This window comes from Macaca thibetana, chromosome 5 (genome assembly GCF_024542745.1).
Source record: "Macaca thibetana thibetana isolate TM-01 chromosome 5, ASM2454274v1, whole genome shotgun sequence".
Lineage (NCBI taxonomy): Eukaryota > Metazoa > Chordata > Mammalia > Primates > Cercopithecidae > Macaca > Macaca thibetana.
The window spans coordinates 125,959,315-125,977,696 of record NC_065582.1 but is presented as its reverse complement, the minus strand read 5'-3'; the positions used below and the strand labels follow the sequence as shown (position 1 = coordinate 125,977,696).

General features: G+C 38.8%; 1 protein-coding gene across 2 annotated transcripts; it reads right to left on the bottom strand.

The window, feature by feature from the left end:
• Positions 1-8,907: 8,907 nt before the first annotated feature.
• On the bottom strand, positions 8,908-10,170 carry PF4V1 (platelet factor 4 variant 1). Of its 2 annotated transcripts, none has more exons than XM_050790971.1 (3): positions 9,921-10,170; positions 9,477-9,603; positions 8,908-9,351 (listed from the first exon to the last, which is right to left on the bottom strand). In XM_050790971.1, the coding sequence occupies exons 1-3, from the start codon at positions 10,009-10,011 to the stop codon at positions 9,264-9,266; spliced, it is 306 nt and encodes a 101-aa protein (XP_050646928.1). In that variant the 5' UTR covers positions 10,012-10,170; the 3' UTR covers positions 8,908-9,263. The 2 variants fall into 2 exon arrangements, with proteins under 2 accessions (XP_050646928.1, XP_050646927.1); XM_050790970.1 differs by having other exon boundaries at positions 8,926-9,351; positions 9,885-10,170.
• Positions 10,171-18,382: the final 8,212 nt, after the last annotated feature.

Genomic DNA, 18,382 nt, shown 5'->3' with positions numbered 1-18,382 from the left:
TATGCAAGAAATTTGTTTTGGAGATGAAAACGTTATTATGACTTTGTCATTCTGAAAACAAAATTTAGGAAATTGAAGGATGAATGTATAAACCACAAATGAAATAGCATACATAGCATAAAAACACAGATTTCAGCAAAGAAAAGTTTGAATCATCATAATAACTTGATGTTAACTATCTTGTTCATAGTATTTTCCAACATTCATTATCCTTCAATTTTTTGGTAAGAAATATTTGTGTTTTCCTTTTTATCTTCTTGATCAGTCCATTTACTTAGGTAATCTTTGAAGCAGATTCTCCTGAACAACACTGATTTCAAAGGGGTTGCTCTACTGGTGTGTGACTGAGCTAGTTCATTGATTGACATTTCTAGTTAATTAAGTAAGTAGTTAATTAAGGACAATAAAGAAATACAAGATATGGTGGGAATTATAGTGAAAGAGGAGGAACAAGGGCTTGGTTGTGTGTAATTTACTATCCATATCTTGTACATTGAAGCAAACATCTATAATAAAATAAAGTTTAATATGTCTATACCATAGCGTCTGTGTGTGATTAGAGCATGTGGATAGAGAGATGAGGGGCACTCTTAACAAAATCCCTAATAGTTACAAATGCAACTCTAATTAAAACATCAAACACATCACTGATGAGGCCGATAGTATTGGTGTGTTATAATATCTATGAATAACTTGGTGAGATCTGTGAGCCTAACAAGATTGAGAGTTGGGAAAACGGTGTCTTTCTTTGATTTTCAGCTAATTTTCTGTTGGCCGAGTAGCTTATCCTTAGCACGTAACTGCACCATTACTTCACAGCACTAACTGCAGATTTATTCTTCTCCATGTAGTTAATATTTGACACACATTTACTTAACACCTACTCTATCAGCATTTTTCTGAAATCCAGAATGAAGAGATGGAATAGGTTTAATCCTTATTCTCTGATTTAAAGTAGGAAAATAGATAAAGGAATAATTACAGTGAAGCATAATAGTTATCCTGATGGAGGCATGTGTAAATTGCTTTATTGCTTATTTCCTAATAGTCCCTGTAGCTATCCCTAGAATTACTGAGAGAAGAAGACTGATTCTCCAACACAGCTGATAAGTAAGAGCTGGCTGTTCCAACTCTGCTTTAACCGCTCTGTTTCAAGTTGCATTGCCTCTCACCACAAATGCTGGATAGTGACATAATCCTCATGTTGGGTCTGCTTCAATGAAGAAGTAAATACTTGGCAAATTTAAGTCTAAAGTTTATTTTTTCTTGTTTTCTTTCCTGGAAAAATAGCTAAGCCAGCCTCCTGCATAAAATATACAAGACATCTAGTGTCCTGTATATTTTGTAATCTTATGGACATGATGGCTGACAAACATTGTGGTTTTGTTATTTAATTTTCTTTTAGTTGTTATCAGGAAAATACTACTTGTGTCTGTCATGCTAAATTTTTTCTTAACTAGCTGTCTGCACCCAAGCTTTGGGTTGTGGTTCTGAGGAAGGGAAGAACTGGCTTGTTGGCTGTATTTTTAAGAAGTTGGTTGCTAGCTCAGGTATTGCGGCTTCTGTTGGAAATGTTATGTGCCCTGAGAGTAGAACTCCAAGGAAAGGAAAGTAGACATTTATTTACTAGATTTCAATTCTGAGTCAGAACCCATACTGAATCCTATTATAAGTATGATTTAATCCTTTTCAGTACTCTGTGTGGTGGGCTTTATTGTCCTTGTTTTGGAATAAGGGAACTGAGGAGACCCAGGGTCACACATAGTCAAAGCTGAGATATAACACAAACTGTCTTACTCAAAAACCCACTGGGCTAATGCCAGCATCTACAGGAATAATGAGGAAAACCCCATATGAGAAGAAGAATTTTGTGTAACAGCTAGTTTAGTTCACTGAGTATGAATATGCTGCTTTTATTCAAGCTCTCCTAGAAATCAATGTGCTTTCTGTTCTTAACTCAATTTACATTTGGGACCAAGCTAGGAGGTACACTGCTGAAGCAGATGGGCAGTGAATATAAATGGTAGTCCTAGCTGAAAAGGACCTAGAATCTCAACAATCCAGACAATATCCTATTTGGTGTGACATCTTTACCACAGAAGCTGTTTTCATGGGTTTCCTTGAGACTCCAACCCCAGATCTGGGATGGAGATTGAGATTAAAGGAACACTGTAGACCAGGAGATTTAACTTTCCAGCTGGGCCTCAGTATCGTGCCCCTATTGGCTCTCCAAGCATTTTATCTGGAGTGTGGAATCTAATATAGACCGTCAGAGCTTAACTCTTTAATCAAATAACTGGAAAAGTGTTTTTAAACTACACATCACGATACATCAGTAAGTTATGAAATCACTTTATAGTGGTGTGACCAACATCTTTTAAAAAAATGGAGTGTGGTAGGATAAAGTAAAAGAGAACACAAAATATGTGGACACACAGTACAAAGCAAATATAAGTATCATATTATGAAGTTGTTTTAAGTTTGTGTGTGTATATATCTGTATGTGCGGAAATATATACATACATTCATACATACACACACACTGAATGTAACAATCACAGGATTTACAAATATGTATAAGTGAATGCTAGATCACATAGGTTAGCTATTCATTCTCTGGCCAATGAAAACTAATTATATTACCCTAGACTTGGTTTTCTATTTGTAAAATTGGGACGAGAATGCTCCCTAGCTGCTTGCAATGCACTTAAAATAATTACTAAGTGTTTTCTTTATGATTGCGTACTTTATTGATATTTTATTGAAAATTAGCACTTCTACTTATAGCCATGTCAAATGATATCTCCAAAAAGAATAAAAACATTGAGTGGCAAAATTACAAGTTTTAAAAATTAGTTTCTATTCTTTTGCCTCTGTTTGTTGTTACTTAGAGTGAACATGCATTGTCTTTTACAATGAGAAAAATATGAATATGTATTTAAAAGCAACTCTTCAATATCCTATGCATTACAGAGGAAATTATTTTACCACAAAGTTCTTAGAAGGAAAAAAAAGCAATAATAACAAAAATGTAGAACAACTTGCAAGGTCCAAATGTCCTTTGATGGTTTTGTTTCATTGATAGATGCCACGACTATGTGGTAAGTCCCTAATTTGTGGACATTTTATGCTGACTACCTCCATCTAGAGGGGAGTTTAAATGCACTGAATCTTTATTACTCCACGAATGTTGAAACAATAACAGGGAGTTGCTGTGTCATTTGGGATTTTCCAAGGAGCAAACCCTCTCTCCCCATGCCCATTTTGATAAAGGCAGTAATTTAATATAGTTTGGACGTGTGTCCCCTCCAGATCTGATGTTGAAACGTGTCTCCCAGTGTTGGAAGTGGAGCCTAGTGGTAGGTGTTTGGGTCATGGGAGCAGATTTCTTATGCATGACTTGGTGCCCTCCCCATGGTAATGAATGAGTTCTCACTCTGTTAGTTCACAAAACTGGCTATTTAAAGGAATCTGGCACCTCCTTCTTCTCTCTCCCTTTTTCTCACTATGTGACACACTGTATTAGTCAGGGTTCTCTAGAGGGATAGAACTAATGAAATGGATGTGTGTGTGTGTGTATGTGTGTGTGTGTGTATTCCATATATATTCAACAATCCAGACAACATTCGATTTGGTGTGGCATTTTACACAGAAGCTGTTTTTCATGATTTTCCTCGAGACTCCAACCCCAGGTCAGGGATGGAGACTGAGATTAAAGGAACGTTATAGTCCAGAAGATTTAACTTTCCAGCTGGGCTGGAAAAACAGTATATATGTAATTATGGGAGTTTATTAAATATTAACTCACACAATCACAAAGTCCCACAACAGGCTGTCTGTCTGCAAGCTGAGGAGCAAGGAGAGGCAGTCGGAGTCCCAAAACTGAAGAACTCGGGGTCTAATATTTGAGGGCAGGAGGCATCCAGCATGGGAGGAAGATGTAGGCTGGGAGACTAGGCCAGTTTCTCTTTTCACGTTTCTTTCTTTTTTTTTTTTTTTGCCTGCTTATATTCTAGTCGCACTGGCAGCTGATTAGATTGTGCCCACCAAGATTCAGAGTGGGTCTGCCTTTCCCAGCCCACTGACTTGAATGTAAATCTTCTTTGGCAACACCCTCACAGACACGTGCAGAATCAACACTTTGCATCCTTCAATCCAATCAAGTTGACACTCAGTATTAACCATCACAAATGCCTGCTCCCCCTTTGCCTTCCACCATGAGTAAAAGCTTCCTGAGGCCTCACCAGAAGCTGAGCAGTGTTGTTGCCATGCTTGTACAGCCTACAGAACTGTGAGCCAAATAAGCTGCTGCTTCTCCTTTTTTTTTTTTTTATTTTAATAAATTACCTCAGGTATTCCATTACAGCAATGCAAAACAGATTAACATATGACTCAAAAGTGTTCTCAGGACAGTTAGACCAAAGTCATTCTGAAGCAAGGATAAATGAGGCACCAACATTCCAGCATCGTTTGACTTTGCAAAATTCGTTTTGCTCTTTTGACCCTTTAAAAGTCATGTCAACAAACTGTTAAATAAAGCTAAGTATGCTGTCTGAGACAGGCAACAAAAGGGAAATCAGCAAAAACAAAATCACGCCACACACATCTCATTTCCACTATTTTCTCCTTCAAAGTTCATTTGTTTTGAACAATTTCATTGCTATTGCAATATTTTGCTCCTTTTTTTTTAAAAGAAAAATCTTTAATTTTGCCACTCAAAACATTCTGGTTTGTTGTTTTTTATACTTTTTATGTATATACACATTTTAAAAAGTAGAATCACAATATATAGTTTTTTGTCACTTACTATGTTTTGGGCATATTTCTCTTTTATTATATATACTTTAAGTTCTAGGGTACATGTGCACAACGTGTAGGTTTGTTACATATGTATACATGTACCATGTTGGTGTGCTGCACTCATTAACTCATCATTTATATTAGGTATATCTCCTAATGCTATCCCTCTCCCCTACCTCCCCCCAACAATAGGACCCGGTGTGTGATGTTCCCCTTCCTGTGTCCAAGTGATCTCTTTGTTCAATTCCCACCTATGAGTGAGAACATGCAGTATTTGGTTTTCTGTTCCTGTGATAGTTTGCTGAGAATGATGGTTTCCAGCTGCATCCATGTCCCTACAAAGGACACGAACTCATCCTTTTTTATGGCTGCATAGTATTCCATGGTGTATATGTGCCACATTTTCTTAATCCAGTCTGTCACTGATGGACAACTGGGTTGATTCCAAGTCTTTGCTATTCTGAATAGTGCCACAATAAACATACGTGTGCATGTGTCTTTATAGCATCATGACTTATAATCCTTTGGGTGTATGCCCAGTAATGGGATGGCTGGGTCAAATGGTATTTCTAGTTCTAGATCCTTGAGGAATCGCCACACTGTTTTCCACATTGGTTGAACTAGTTTACAGTCCCACCAACAGTGTAAAAGTGTTCCTGTTTTTCCACATCCTCTCCAGCACCTGTTGTTTCCAGATTTTTTAATGATTGCCATTCTACCTGGAGTGAGATGGTATTTCATTGTGGTTTTGATTTGCATTTCTCTGATGTCGAGTGATGATGAGAAGGTTTTCATGTGTCTGTTGGCTGTATGAATGTCTTCTTTTGAGAAGTGTCTGTTCATATCCTTTGCCCACTTTTTGATGGGGTTGTTTGTTTTTTTCTTGTAAATTTGATTGAGTTCTTTATAGGTTCTGGATATTAGCCGTTTGTCAGATGAGTAGATTGCAAAAATTTTCTCCCATTCTGTAGGTTGCCTGTTCACTCTGATGGTAGTTTCTTTTGCTGTGCAGAAGCTCTTTAGTTTAATTAGATCCCATTTGTCAATTTTGGCTTTTGTTGCCATTGCTTTTGGTGTTTTTGACATGAAGTCCTTGCCCATGCCTATGTCCTGAATGGTATTGCCTAGGTTTTCTTCTAGGGTGTTTATGGTTTTAGGTCTAACATTTAAGTCTCTAACCCATCTTGAATTAATTTTCATATAAGGAGTAAGGAAAGGATCCAGTTTCAGCTTTCTACTTACGGCCAGCCAATTTTCCCAGCACCATTTATTAAATAGGGAATCATTTCCCCATGTTTTGTTTTTGTCAGGTTTGTCAAAGATCAGATGGCTGTAGATGTGTGGTATTATTTCTGAGGACTCTGTTCTGTTCCATTGGTCTATATCTCTGTTTTGGTACCAGTACCATGCTGTTTTGGTTACTGTAGCCTTGTAGTATAGTTTGAAGTCAAGTAGCATGATGCCTCCAGCTTTGTTCTTTTGGTTTAGGATTGTCTTGGCAATGTGGGGTCTTTTTTGGTTCCATATGAACTTTAAAGCAGTTTTTTCTAATTCTGTGAAGAAAGTCATTGGTAGCTTAATGGGGATGGCATTGAATCTATAAATTACCTTGGGTAGTATGGCCATTTTCACAATATTGATTCTTCCTATCCATGAGCATGGTATGTTCTTCCATTTGTTTGTGTCCTCTTTTATTTCACTGAGCAGTGGTTTATAGTTCTCCTTGAAGAGGTCCTTTACATCCCTTGTAAGTTGCATTCCAAGGTATTTTATTCTCTTTGAAGCAATTGTGAATGGGAGTTCATTCATGATTTGGCTCTCTGTTTGTCTGTTACTGGTGTATAAGAATGCTTGTGATGTTTGCACATTGATTTTGTATCCTGAGACTTTGCTGAAGTTGCTTATCAACTTAAGGAGATTTTGGGCTTAGACGATGGGGTTTTCTAAATGTACAATCATGTCATCTGCAAACAGTGACAATATGACTTCTTCTTTTCCTAACTGAATATCCTTTATTTCTTTCTCTTGCCTGATTGCCCTAGCCAGAATTTCTTACAAAAAAAAAAAAAAAAAAGAAAGAAAGAAAAAAGAAAACTTATTTCCAAAACAACAACAATAACAAAAAAACCCTCTGTTAAATTGCTTACTCAGGCCGGGCGCAGTGGCTCATGCTTGTAATCCTAGCACTTTGGGAGGCTGAGGCGGGTGGATCACTTGAGGCAAGGTGTTTGAGACCAGGCTGGCCAACAAGATGAGACCAGTCTCTACCAAAATCACAAAAATTAGCTGGGAGTGGTGGCACTTGCCTGTAATCCCAGCTATTCAGGAGGCTGAGGCATGAGAATCACTTGAACCTGGGTGGCGGAGTTGCTGGGTGACAGAGTGAGACTGTCTTACAAAAAAAAAATTCTTACTCAACACTCCAAAGTAACTGGAATGGTGCATTAAGAGAAATATTGATACCAGTAATGTAATACTATAATAGAATTAATAGTCCTTCATTTTTAAGTTCAGACTGTGTATAAGGAACTGTGCCAAATGTTTTGCGTATATCCTCTATCTAGTTCTTATCAATCCATAAAGTTAGACACTCATAATGTCCGCATTTCACATATATGAAAACTAAGGCACAGAGGAAAAGTGAGTGTGGCACAGCCTGGGATGCCAGGCTAAGGACTTTGGACCTTGAATATTTTATTCAGGGAAATGAAATATTTGGGTTTTGGAAATATTATTTGGGTGGTAGTGCATAAGTTGTACTGAAGATAAAAAACACTAAGTGGGCAAAAACTGGTTGGGAGACCTTTTTTCATTCACTCTCCCCATAGATACTCCAACCCTGCAGAGCTATGAACTGTTGTTCAAACATGCAAATGACTTAAAATGATCTTGTGTCTTTCTACTTGTTATTTATCTTGAGGCAGTTCCAGTCTTCCCATTGCCCGCCCCACCCATCCCCCCAACAAATTTGTACTCCACCTTTAACAGCTAGTTCATGGATTTTGCTAACATGCCACTTTCCTGTGTGAAAGACAGCACAACGTGAAAGCAAGAGCAGGGAGTCAGGAGTCAGAATGATCTGCTCAGCCTCTGACAAGCTGTGTCCTTCCCAAGACTGTCACCTCATCTCTATAACGGGAATAATACTAGTTTGCAATGTGGATGTGGAAATTTTAGATGAGATTCGTAAGTATCTATTAATTTTGTTTATTTTAGTTTGTCATCCTAGGTATCTCCCTCCTTTCCAGCCCACCACAGAGGTTGAATTGTACCATCTGTATTTTATCATAGATCTTAATCCTATCTGTACACCTTGTCACATTAGGTCAAAATTGCACTAGCTCATGAACAAGGGTTTGTAGCTTTCTCCTGCCTTAAGTAGGTTCTGCCTTCTGGTCCTTGGTGGTAGGCTGAATAATGCCCCCCACCCCTGAGATCCTTGTGTTCTACTCTCTGAACACTATAAATATGTTGCTTAACATGGCAAATATATATGTATCTATAGATAGATAGATAGAGATATATAGATATATAGATGTATTAGAGAACTTGAGTTGGAAAGCGTTTCTGAATTATCCAAGTGAACCCAATGTATTCACAAGCCTCCTATGATAGTTAAGAGGGATATAAAAGGTAGAAGAGTCAGCGGAGACAAAGGAGAAGTAGAGGCTGGAGTGAGGCAGGTTGAAGACTGGGGAAAGGGTTATGAGGCAAGAAATGCAGGTGAAAAAGGAGAGGAAGTAGATTCTCTTCTAGAGCCTTCAGAAGGAATACAGCTCTGGGGACAGCTTGAGTTTAACCTTTAAGACTTACTTTGGACTTGAGACCTCCAGAATTACAAGACAATAAATTTGTATTGGTTAAGCCATTGAGTTTGTGGTAATTTGTTACAGAAGCAACAGGAAACTAATATGCCCACGTTACAACTCCTTCGTTTCTCCCCAGTATAGAGCAATGTCTTCCCAAAGGATGAATGAAAATATTACCTCACACTTCTCCTAGTTTCCAGAATCTTAATATCTCCAATGTTAAGGAATTTGTGGGGATAAAAGCAGAGTGTTGCTTATTTACTTCATTTAAAAAAAAAAAACAAAACAAGCTGTCGAGTAATGCTTAAGAGCTACTAATATTTATTGGCAAGCTAATTTTAACATTCAAGGTAAATATGTAGCTATAAAGTACTGCAATCATATAAATGAACAAATATGTATCAGCTAACATATAACACTGAACAAAATCAGTCTTTATTAAGCCAAGTTTTCCTTCATAATGCTTTTTGCTTAAAATTCTGGAAAGTTTAAAATATGAAATTGTGATGTGTCAGCATTATTTTTGCAGTATTGTTAAGAAATAGATTTACTATACCACAACTTGATTTATTTTCTTAATATAAGAAGGATAATACAAACATCAGAAGATTCTTTCACAGTTAGATTGAAAGCGCACACTCAGGCAGCTAGTAGCTAACGCTCCAAATGTTTCTTAATTATTTTCTTGTACAGCGGGGCTTGCAGGTCCAAGCAAATTTTCCTTCCATTCCGCAGCGTGGCTCTGGCAGGGAAAAGAGAAGAGGTGCGCCTTTCAGTCCTTGGGTTTGCAAATGGCATTAGAAGGGGGAGGAATGGGCAAAGGAGGCACGGAGTGGGGGCACTGACTGAGGTAGTGCGAGGACTCACATCAGTTGGGCAGTGGGGCAGTGGGGTCCGGCCTTGATCACCTCCAGGCTGGTGATGTGCCTGGGACGGACCTGGGAGGTGGTCTTCACACACACGCACTGCAGGTCCCGGTCGTCTTCAGCTTCAGCTGAGGGGGAAAGGGAAGGTGTAAGAGAGGAGGAGGGGACGGAATGGTGACTCCATGAGTAGCCAGAGGTACTTTAGGCACTTTTTCCGCTACCTTCAGCCTTCTTTTCCTTAGCCATAAATCATACCTCTCTCAGAAGTTGTGCTGATCAGGTGGCGAGGTGCCCGTGCAGTGCCTGCCACTGTACCCGCACACTCAGCACGCTCGCGGTAAGTGTAGCTGCGATCATGATCCTAGAGGATTCCTCCCCAGCCCCAGAGCTTCCCGCATTCCCCCCTCGCCGCTGCTGGCCCTTCCAGTCTGGTTTCTGCTCTCACCGCTGGCGAAGGCGACCACAACTGGCAGGAGCAGCAACGCCAGGAACAGCATCTCTGGGTAGATGGCGCGGGACCTGGCTGCGGAGCTCATGTTGCAGCAGAGGTTCCAGCAGGATCCCAGTGCGCAGGGAAAGTCGGGCTGGGGTTCTGCAGGCAGTGACTCCTGGCCTCACCAGTCTTCTTTTATCCTCCGTCCCTGTTCTTCCAGTCCGGAAGCCGGGGGTGGACAGCGAGGAACTGTAGTGCAGGAGCTAAGATACTGCTGTGAAGACTCGGACTCTGGCCAGCCAAGATTACAAAACAAAAGGCTGGGGGCAGCTGCCTTGACTGGGAGCTGGTACAAAGATGCTTACCTTCAATTCCAGTTTATATATACTTACATTTGTGGAGTTAGAAGCACTACTTGCATCTTAGAAGAGAAATGTTTTCTGTATTGTATCATAGTAGAGCTCTCTGTAGTCACCATGCAACTTACACAGCAGGTGGCTTCAGGACCCAGACAGTTCTTGTTTCCTTCTCAAGAACTGCTCCTGTGCTCCTGACTTCAGTCTTGATTACTACTGAGTTTGGCGGCTGTGTGTTTGAAGAGTGTGTTGTTTGCAATTGCTTTCTGATACTAATAAGTTTAATTTGGTCTCTAGGCGTTGACTCTTCTGAAATTCACCTGCATGTGGAAAACTTCCCTAGTCTCTGGATGGGATTCACCAGGCTCCACCGACAATCACCCAGGATACTCTAGGACGCAAGGTCTATTTTCCGTAACTCTTAGAAAAATTGCGGAAGTAATATTTGAATGCATTATTTTTATAAAAACTTAGCTTCTGGATGTTTCTTCATTGTTCCCATCCTGAATAATAGTCCAGAAGAGAGGACAAAGACAGTTTGCCAGGCCACGTCTTCCGGTACCTGCTGTCTTCAGTCTGTGCCAGTGACAGAGTGAGATGGGCTGCACTGTTGGTGGGGAGCCGTGATGCTCTCTGCGGGAGGATTCAGGGCATCTGGGAGTTGAGTGTGAGAATGATGGGAGGTGACAGTGGAGGGGATGCAACAGAATCCCACATGGGAAAGGGGAAGAGATCCATATCGACTGTCTTCCCTTCTCTAAAAAAGAATGACTTTGGCTCTTGATCAGGGCAAGGTACACCCTTAACCCAAAGCCCAAGGTTCCCTGTCACACTGACTAACAGTGGTGAAGGGTGTCAGGACCCACTGGATGGAACTAGCTGATATTCTAATGCTCAGAAAGCCTGCATTTTTGTAGGAATATGCAATTCTTTCTCCTACTCTCCCAACACCTGCCTATTCAGCTGGCTAGGACCTATTCATATTTCTGGTGTCAGCTTAAATATCACTTCCTTAGGTGGACCTTCCCTGACAGCTCTATGTAATCGTGTTCCCTTATTGTTCTATCTTGCAGAACTCTGTTTTTCCTATTTCTCACAGAATACACAAACATACACACACATATATTGTAGATATATGTGTGTGTGTGTGTGTATCGTTGTATTTATAAGTGTTTAAAATTGTTTTGTTTCTTAAATGGAAAACACTGTGACATTAGATATCATAACATTTATCACTATTTCAATGTACTGGTAGGGACTCAATGCAAAGCAGCTACAGTAGTGAAGATAATGTATTGAAAATGATGATCATGAGGTTTTGACATGTTCATATGTCTACTCAATTGGAGAAATTAGAGCATATAATTGGAGCATACATCTATATTGACACGTGTCACATATGGTCGCTATTATTTGTCCACTAGTCTGCCTCTCCCACCAGATAGTGATCTCTTCAATAGCAATTCTCTGTGGCTTATGTACAGTCATGCACCACATAACAATGTTTTGGGCCACAAAATTTCCTATTGCCTTTTGACACCATTGCTGTTGTAAAATCATAGCAAGCCAATGTATTATTCATGTGTTTGTGGTAATGCTGGTGTAAACAAACCTACTGTGCTTCTAGTTTCATAAAAGTATATCACATACAATTATGTACAGTACATAAAAATTAATAATTATAATAAACAATGCTGTATCTGGTTTGTGTATTTACTATATTGTACTCTTTAATCATTATTTTAGAGTGAACTCCTTCTACTACTAATGGAAGAAGAGTTAACTATGAATCAGCCTCTGGAAGGCCCTTCAGAAAATATTCCAGAAAAAGACATTGTTATTTTAGAAGATGACCACTCCATGTGTCTTATTGCCCATGATACAAGAAATGAATGTGGAGGACAATGATTGATGATTCTGATCTTATATAGGCAAATTTGTATGTCTGAGTCTTAGTTTTCAACAGAAAAGTTTAAAAGGTGAAAAAATTAAAAATTAAAAAGTTTATAGAATGAGGATAGAAAAGTAAAAATATAATTATAGCTGTACAATGTGTTTGTGTTCTATGTGAAGTATTACTATAAAAGAGTCAAAAAATTAAGATAATTAACACATTTATAAAATAAAAATGTTACAGTAAGCTAAGGTTAATTTATCTTTGAATAAGAAATATTTTTTAGAAACTTATGTAGCCTAAGTGTATAGTGTTTATACAGCCTGCGGGATTGGACAGTAATGTCCTGGGACTTCACATTTACTCATCACTCACTCACTGACTCACCCAGAGCAACTTCCAGTCCTACAAGCTCCATTCATGGCAAGTGCTCTCTACAGGTTTACCATTTTCTATTTGACCATGCTTCTACCATACCTTTTCTATGTTTAAATATGTTTAGGCACACACATACTTATCATTGGATTACATTTGCCTACACTATTCAGTACAGTAACATACTGTACAGGTTTGTGGCTTAGGAGCAATAGGGCATAACATATGGCCTAGGTGTGTAGTAGGCTATACAGGTTTGTGTAAGTACACTCTATGATGTTTACACAATGAAAACAATTGCCTCATGATGCATATCCCAGAGCGTATCTCCATCGTTAAGCAACATTTGACTGTATTTTTAAACATCCGGTATACAACTCAATGGCTGTTGCAGAACACATTGTAATTCCTACATTTCCATGGAACCGAAAATTAACAGTGCAGAGAATAAATAGAAGGGATGGTTTTACATTTCAATGGACAACATAGAAGGTCTGTACAATCTTATCCCCAGATTTCAACATTGGCAGCATACAGGAGGAATTCAGGCAGCAGCGAGTGGCAATTAAACTACCCTTTCTCTGCAACTAGATAGAATAACTCAATAACTGCACACAAAAGTAAGAGACACTTGCATCTCATGAAGAATAAATGTAGTGCCAACACTGTGCTATGTCTCAGTAGCTGGCCTTGACAAGTTTCAGTGGTAAAACACAAGAGATACGAGTGAGCTGCTTGAGCTGCTTTGAATAATTAGGAAAAAAGCTAAAGAGAAGAATTGCAATTTGCATTTACTGCTTTATTACGTGTTTATGTATAGTTTTGGTTAACTGTTATTTAATATATACATTTATTTTATAGACAAAACACTTTAAGGTATTGAACCTATGATGGTGAGGAGATGAAGAAAGCATTCCTTAATAGCACAAAAGTTGTAAACTACATGCTTAGTACATGAGTACTTCCCCAAAGTCCATGTACAAGTTGGAGTAGGTAAACTTATTTCTTCTCCTATAATCATTATAGTATATACAATATGCTATCTATTTATTAAGTCCTATTTTGTATGCCAATAATACCATGTTATATGTGATGTAATCTCCTCGTTCGAGGAAGAAGAGTTGAGAAAAGTGGCATGGTGCAGTATTGAGAGCACAGTTTCAAATCCCCACTCTGTCACCTGCTAAGTAATCTAATATTGGGGCAAGGTTTTAAATTTCTTTCAACTTTCTTTTTTTTGTTGTTCCAGAAAATACCATAGTTTTCTTTATAGAATATCTGGATATGTTTTCACTATATATTTTTACTCTACTCGTGGCAAATATATTCACTTTAAAGTAAATAATCATAACTTACAAAACTTACATTCAACAATTTTATTATTTTCAGCACTGGAAGGCTAAAATAAACATTAGAAAAAATTTTCAGAGGATGTTGTAAACAAGACATCCTAGCACATTGGAAAACTCTATTACATTCCTAAATAGTTTAACAAAAATTTATTGAGCAAATATTCTACACTGGGCTCTGTGTGAGTTCTTATATCATTGACCTTTATAAAGTCTGTTAATTATCATGGGCATGTCTAGCCTAACAGTAAAATAGAGCAAGAAAAATCAACAAAAATGTGTTTGGAAGGAGATTCTCAAATAAAGAGAGTAAAGCACTGTGCAATGGTTAGCCAGGAATTAGGGAGTAAACCATATACTATGTTGAAACTAGGCTTGCTTATTTTCATCTTTCTGTCATCTTTTAACCAGCCTTCTCAGAATAAAATATGATTTTTGAGACAGAATGGAAAAGTACCTGAATTTTATCACAGTAAGAGTAGATATCTTGGATAAAATAGGAATTCTAGAAAGTCTTTAAAATCTTGCCCTTCCTGGGAAGTAAACAGGTTTGGCAGAAAGTGAACAGATTAAGCAGCTGACCCATCACCTTCCAACATTTTCTGGACTATCTTCTTGATTCTGGGAGCTTCTGGGTCCAGGCACATTTTCCTCTCATCTTTCAGCATGACTCTGCAAGAGACAACAGAATTATCTGTTGAGAAACAGAAAAGAATACAGATGGGGATGGAGGTGAAGGTGGAGGGCTTTCCTCATGAAGCAATGACACAGAAGCAGGGACTTACAGCGCTTAGACTTCGTTGCAATGGACTTCTGACCTGACCACTTCCAAATAATGAATGTTGGTGGATCCATCCTAGGTTAGCCCTAATTCCTGGCTAACCATTGCACGGTGTTTTGTCCTCTTTATTTGAGAATCTCCTTCAAAATACATTTTTATTGATTTTTCTTGCTCTACTCTACTGTTAGACTAGACATGCCCATGATAATTAACAGCAAATAAATGTGGATGTTTGAGATGACATTGCTGGGATGAATTCCAGAGGCTGCCTTCACACACACGCAGTGCAGTTCAATGTACAAGACACTGTCTACACATCGAGCTGGAGTAGAAAATGCGATTAGTGGTCATGAATACTTCACTTAGTTCCTTATTTGTAAATTGACAGTAATTGTACCCCTCTCATAAGGCCATTGTGAATATGATCTGTAAAGCTTTAGTAAAGTGCCCAGCAGAATGCTCAGCACATGTGAAGTGCCCCCTCTGTGTGCCTCCTCCAATTGGAGTTGTTAGTATAACGGCACTCTCCAGACCCAGGGCACCAGCTAGTCTTTCTCTTAGACACAGGTATAGCAGAAGCAGCAACAGTTGCAAGCAGCAGGTCTCTCCCTTTGCTTTTCCCTAAGTTTCTCTTACTTTGCCCATTGGTGCAGGAAGGCAGAGCAGTCAGCAGCAGCGACAGAAGCAGCAACACCTGCAGGGCACGAAATGGTCTGGTACTGTTACAGGAAGGGGTGGCATTGAGTCTGAGGCTCATGATGGAGAAGGCTGAGCTAGAGTTGTTTCCAGAGCCAGAAGACTTGCACATGAGGGTGAGCTGCTGCCTACAAGTCTGAAGATAAGTGGCTTCTCATGCTTTGAAGATGTCATTTATATCCTATCCCTCAAAACTAGAAAGGAGGAAGAGGTAGGGAAGGGAGAGGTGAGGGTATGTGGTGATCCACACATAAGCCTGTCAAGCTGTGCCCAACCCAGAGAAAGACCAGACAGGTTAAAATTCCTACTAAGTTGCCTGTTACGCATCACTTCACATTCCCACTCTCCCTTTCTCAGTACCTATCTCCCTTACACATATGTAAGAACTCTACTTAGGAAGGTAAGAACTACGCTGAAATACCACATGCATTTTCTTTGTATGATTAGGTAACAATATGTCCTGACTTTCCTATAATGCAGTGTACAGGCTTAATGGACTTTAGGAATACCCAAAAGCACAAACTTGTGGCCCTTGAAAGACAGAGTTATCTTTCCTTTCTAGTAGCTATGGGAAGTAGATATTCTTTTCCTGGTTGTTGATAAATATTTGGATTAGTTGGGAGTATGTGAGTAAAACAAGAGCCAACTACCATAAAAGATGTACTTTTGATTTTAGCTTATGGGCTTCTTTCTGTCTTCCAAATGCATTATCTTTTGTAACTTCATCCAGAATCTATAAACAAAAAGCATCCTCCTTTGTATTATAAAATAAGCTACTTGTTTCTGCCACCTCAGTACACTTTAAAAAGCAAGACCCATCATATTAACTTTTTCCTTTCCTTTCAATCTAATAGAAGAATAGATATCTTTTGTGGTAAACAATTCATACACTACAGATATATTTGAAATAAAACATTCAAGTTCCTCATCATCATTACTCCACATTACTGCTCTTCAGCGGTAACCATTGGTAAGAATTTGGGATTAGTTTTCTATTCTATGTAGATTTATATGCACACATTTATACATATACAGAGAGAAACACGTTTAGTACATAAAGATACATGTATACCATTCACAGAGGTATACGAAGGTCTTTTCTATATAAATGGGATCCCTCTATATAGATTATTATACAACTTACTTTTATCTTTCAAAATATCAGTTCAATCGTGCCATCGCACTCCAGCCTGGGCAACAAGAGTGAAACTCTGTCTCAAAATAAATAAATAAATATATAAATAAATAAACAAAATATGGGTTCAGCATCCTTTTATGCTACTTCGATGTAGTTTTGCCCCATTCTTTTTAATGGCTACATGACATTCTATGGTAGGAACAATAGTTACTCAACCTCTGCCTTGTTTATAACCCTAAGGATGTTTTGAACTACTAGAAGCTGCAATCACGCCGGGTGCGGTGGCTCACACCTGTAATCCCAGCACTTTGGGAGGCCAAGGCGGGCAGATCACGAGGTCAGGAGATCGAGACCATCCTGGCTAACACAGGGAAGCCCCGTCTCTACTAAAAATATAAAACATTAGCTGCGCGTGGTGGCATGCGTCTGTAATCCTGGCTACCCTGGAGGCTGAGGCAGGAGAATCGCTTGAATCTGGGAGGCGGAGGTTGCAGTGAGCTGAGATCGCACCATTGCACTCCAGCACTGATGACAGAGTGAGACTCCATCTCAAACAAAACAAAACAAAACAAAAAACCAACAACAACAACAAAAAGAAGCTGCAATCGAATCTTTGTTTCTGAATTCTCAGGTCCTGATTAAAAAGCTTGGTAGGAAATATTGGACATAAACTAAGCCCCACAGAGATACAAAAGTATACCTATACATCACATGTTGGATTGTATATTATTGTCTGGATCACTGTCGCATTTATAAGATTTGCTTTTTCAATTGAATTAGACATTTTAAAGGCAGAGGCATGTCCTAGGTTTCTCTGAATGTCTCCTGTATCCTATTGCATGTAGGGTAATGCAGGATAAAGTAGGTCCTAAGCAGTGTTAATAAGTAAATCAACAAATATAAACCCCATGAAGGAAGGTTTCTCCTTTTTGTTCTAATTAGCTACAAACTCCACATGACCAATAGAACGTGTGGCATGAAAGCGTCATTTGGAAGACTGGCAATAAAGAACAAGGCAGATACAAGTGGTCCCAGCTATAAGCAGTCTTCCTGCTACAACTATGTATAACTCTTAGGATGTTATTTAAACTTCTCATATTCTTTTCTTTTCCTAACTGAATTTTATGGACAATTATTTATTATTTCTGATAATTCTGCATGTTATCGTGAGGTTCTTCTGCTAAGCTCACTTAAGTGGGTGCAATCAGAAACAACTGAAATGACTGAGAATTAAAAATGGCCTCATTCACATGGGAAGCGGTTGGTGTTGGCTGCTGGCTAAGATTTCTGCTACGGTACCTGCATCTTTCTCCTCCTCTTTTAAGTAGCACTGTTTTACCTCTGAGAAATAAGCAGAAAGTAAAGAGGGAGAGAAGGAAAAGGGAGAGAAAAGGAGAGGAGGGAAGGAGAAAGAAGAAATAAAATAGAAAAAAAGAAAAAAGACAACACAAAGCACAAGCCCCATCACTTGAAGGAATATTTGAAGGAATTCTCAAAATATTAAATATGCAAAATTGCTTTCTAGCCAAAAAAATGAATGTAGTAAATATTTCTTCTGACTTAAGTTTTTAAGTCAATTTTTCTTGTTTAATAGTTTCTGACTATGCCGACTTAAGTTGTTAGGTCCTGGGTTTTTTTCTGGTTTTTTTGTTTGTTTGTTTGTTTTTGGTTTTTTGTTTATTGTTTTGGTTTTTTTTTGTTTGTTTTTTTGTTTTTTTGCGACGGAGTCTCGCTGACTGCACACTCAGCCTCCCGTGTTCACGCCATTCTTCCGCCTCAGCCTCCCGAGAGCAGCTGGGACTACAGGCGCCCGACACCACGCCCGGCTAATTTTTTTTGTATTTTTAGTAGAGACGGGGTTTCCCCGCATTAGCCGGGATGGTCT

Bases quoted from the DNA above. Each gene is read 5' to 3' on its own strand.
- PF4V1 (XM_050790970.1), bottom strand. From the start codon at position 10,011: ATGAGCTCCGCAGCCAGGTCCCGCGCCATCTACCCAGAGATGCTGTTC. The intron at 9,604-9,884 runs GCGAGGGGGGAA...TTTCCCCCTCAG, and splicing joins GACTGGAAGGGCCAGCAGCG to CTGAAGCTGAAGACGACCGG. The intron at 9,352-9,476 runs GTGAGTCCTCGC...TTTCCCTGCCAG, and splicing joins TGCCCCACTGCCCAACTGAT to AGCCACGCTGCGGAATGGAA.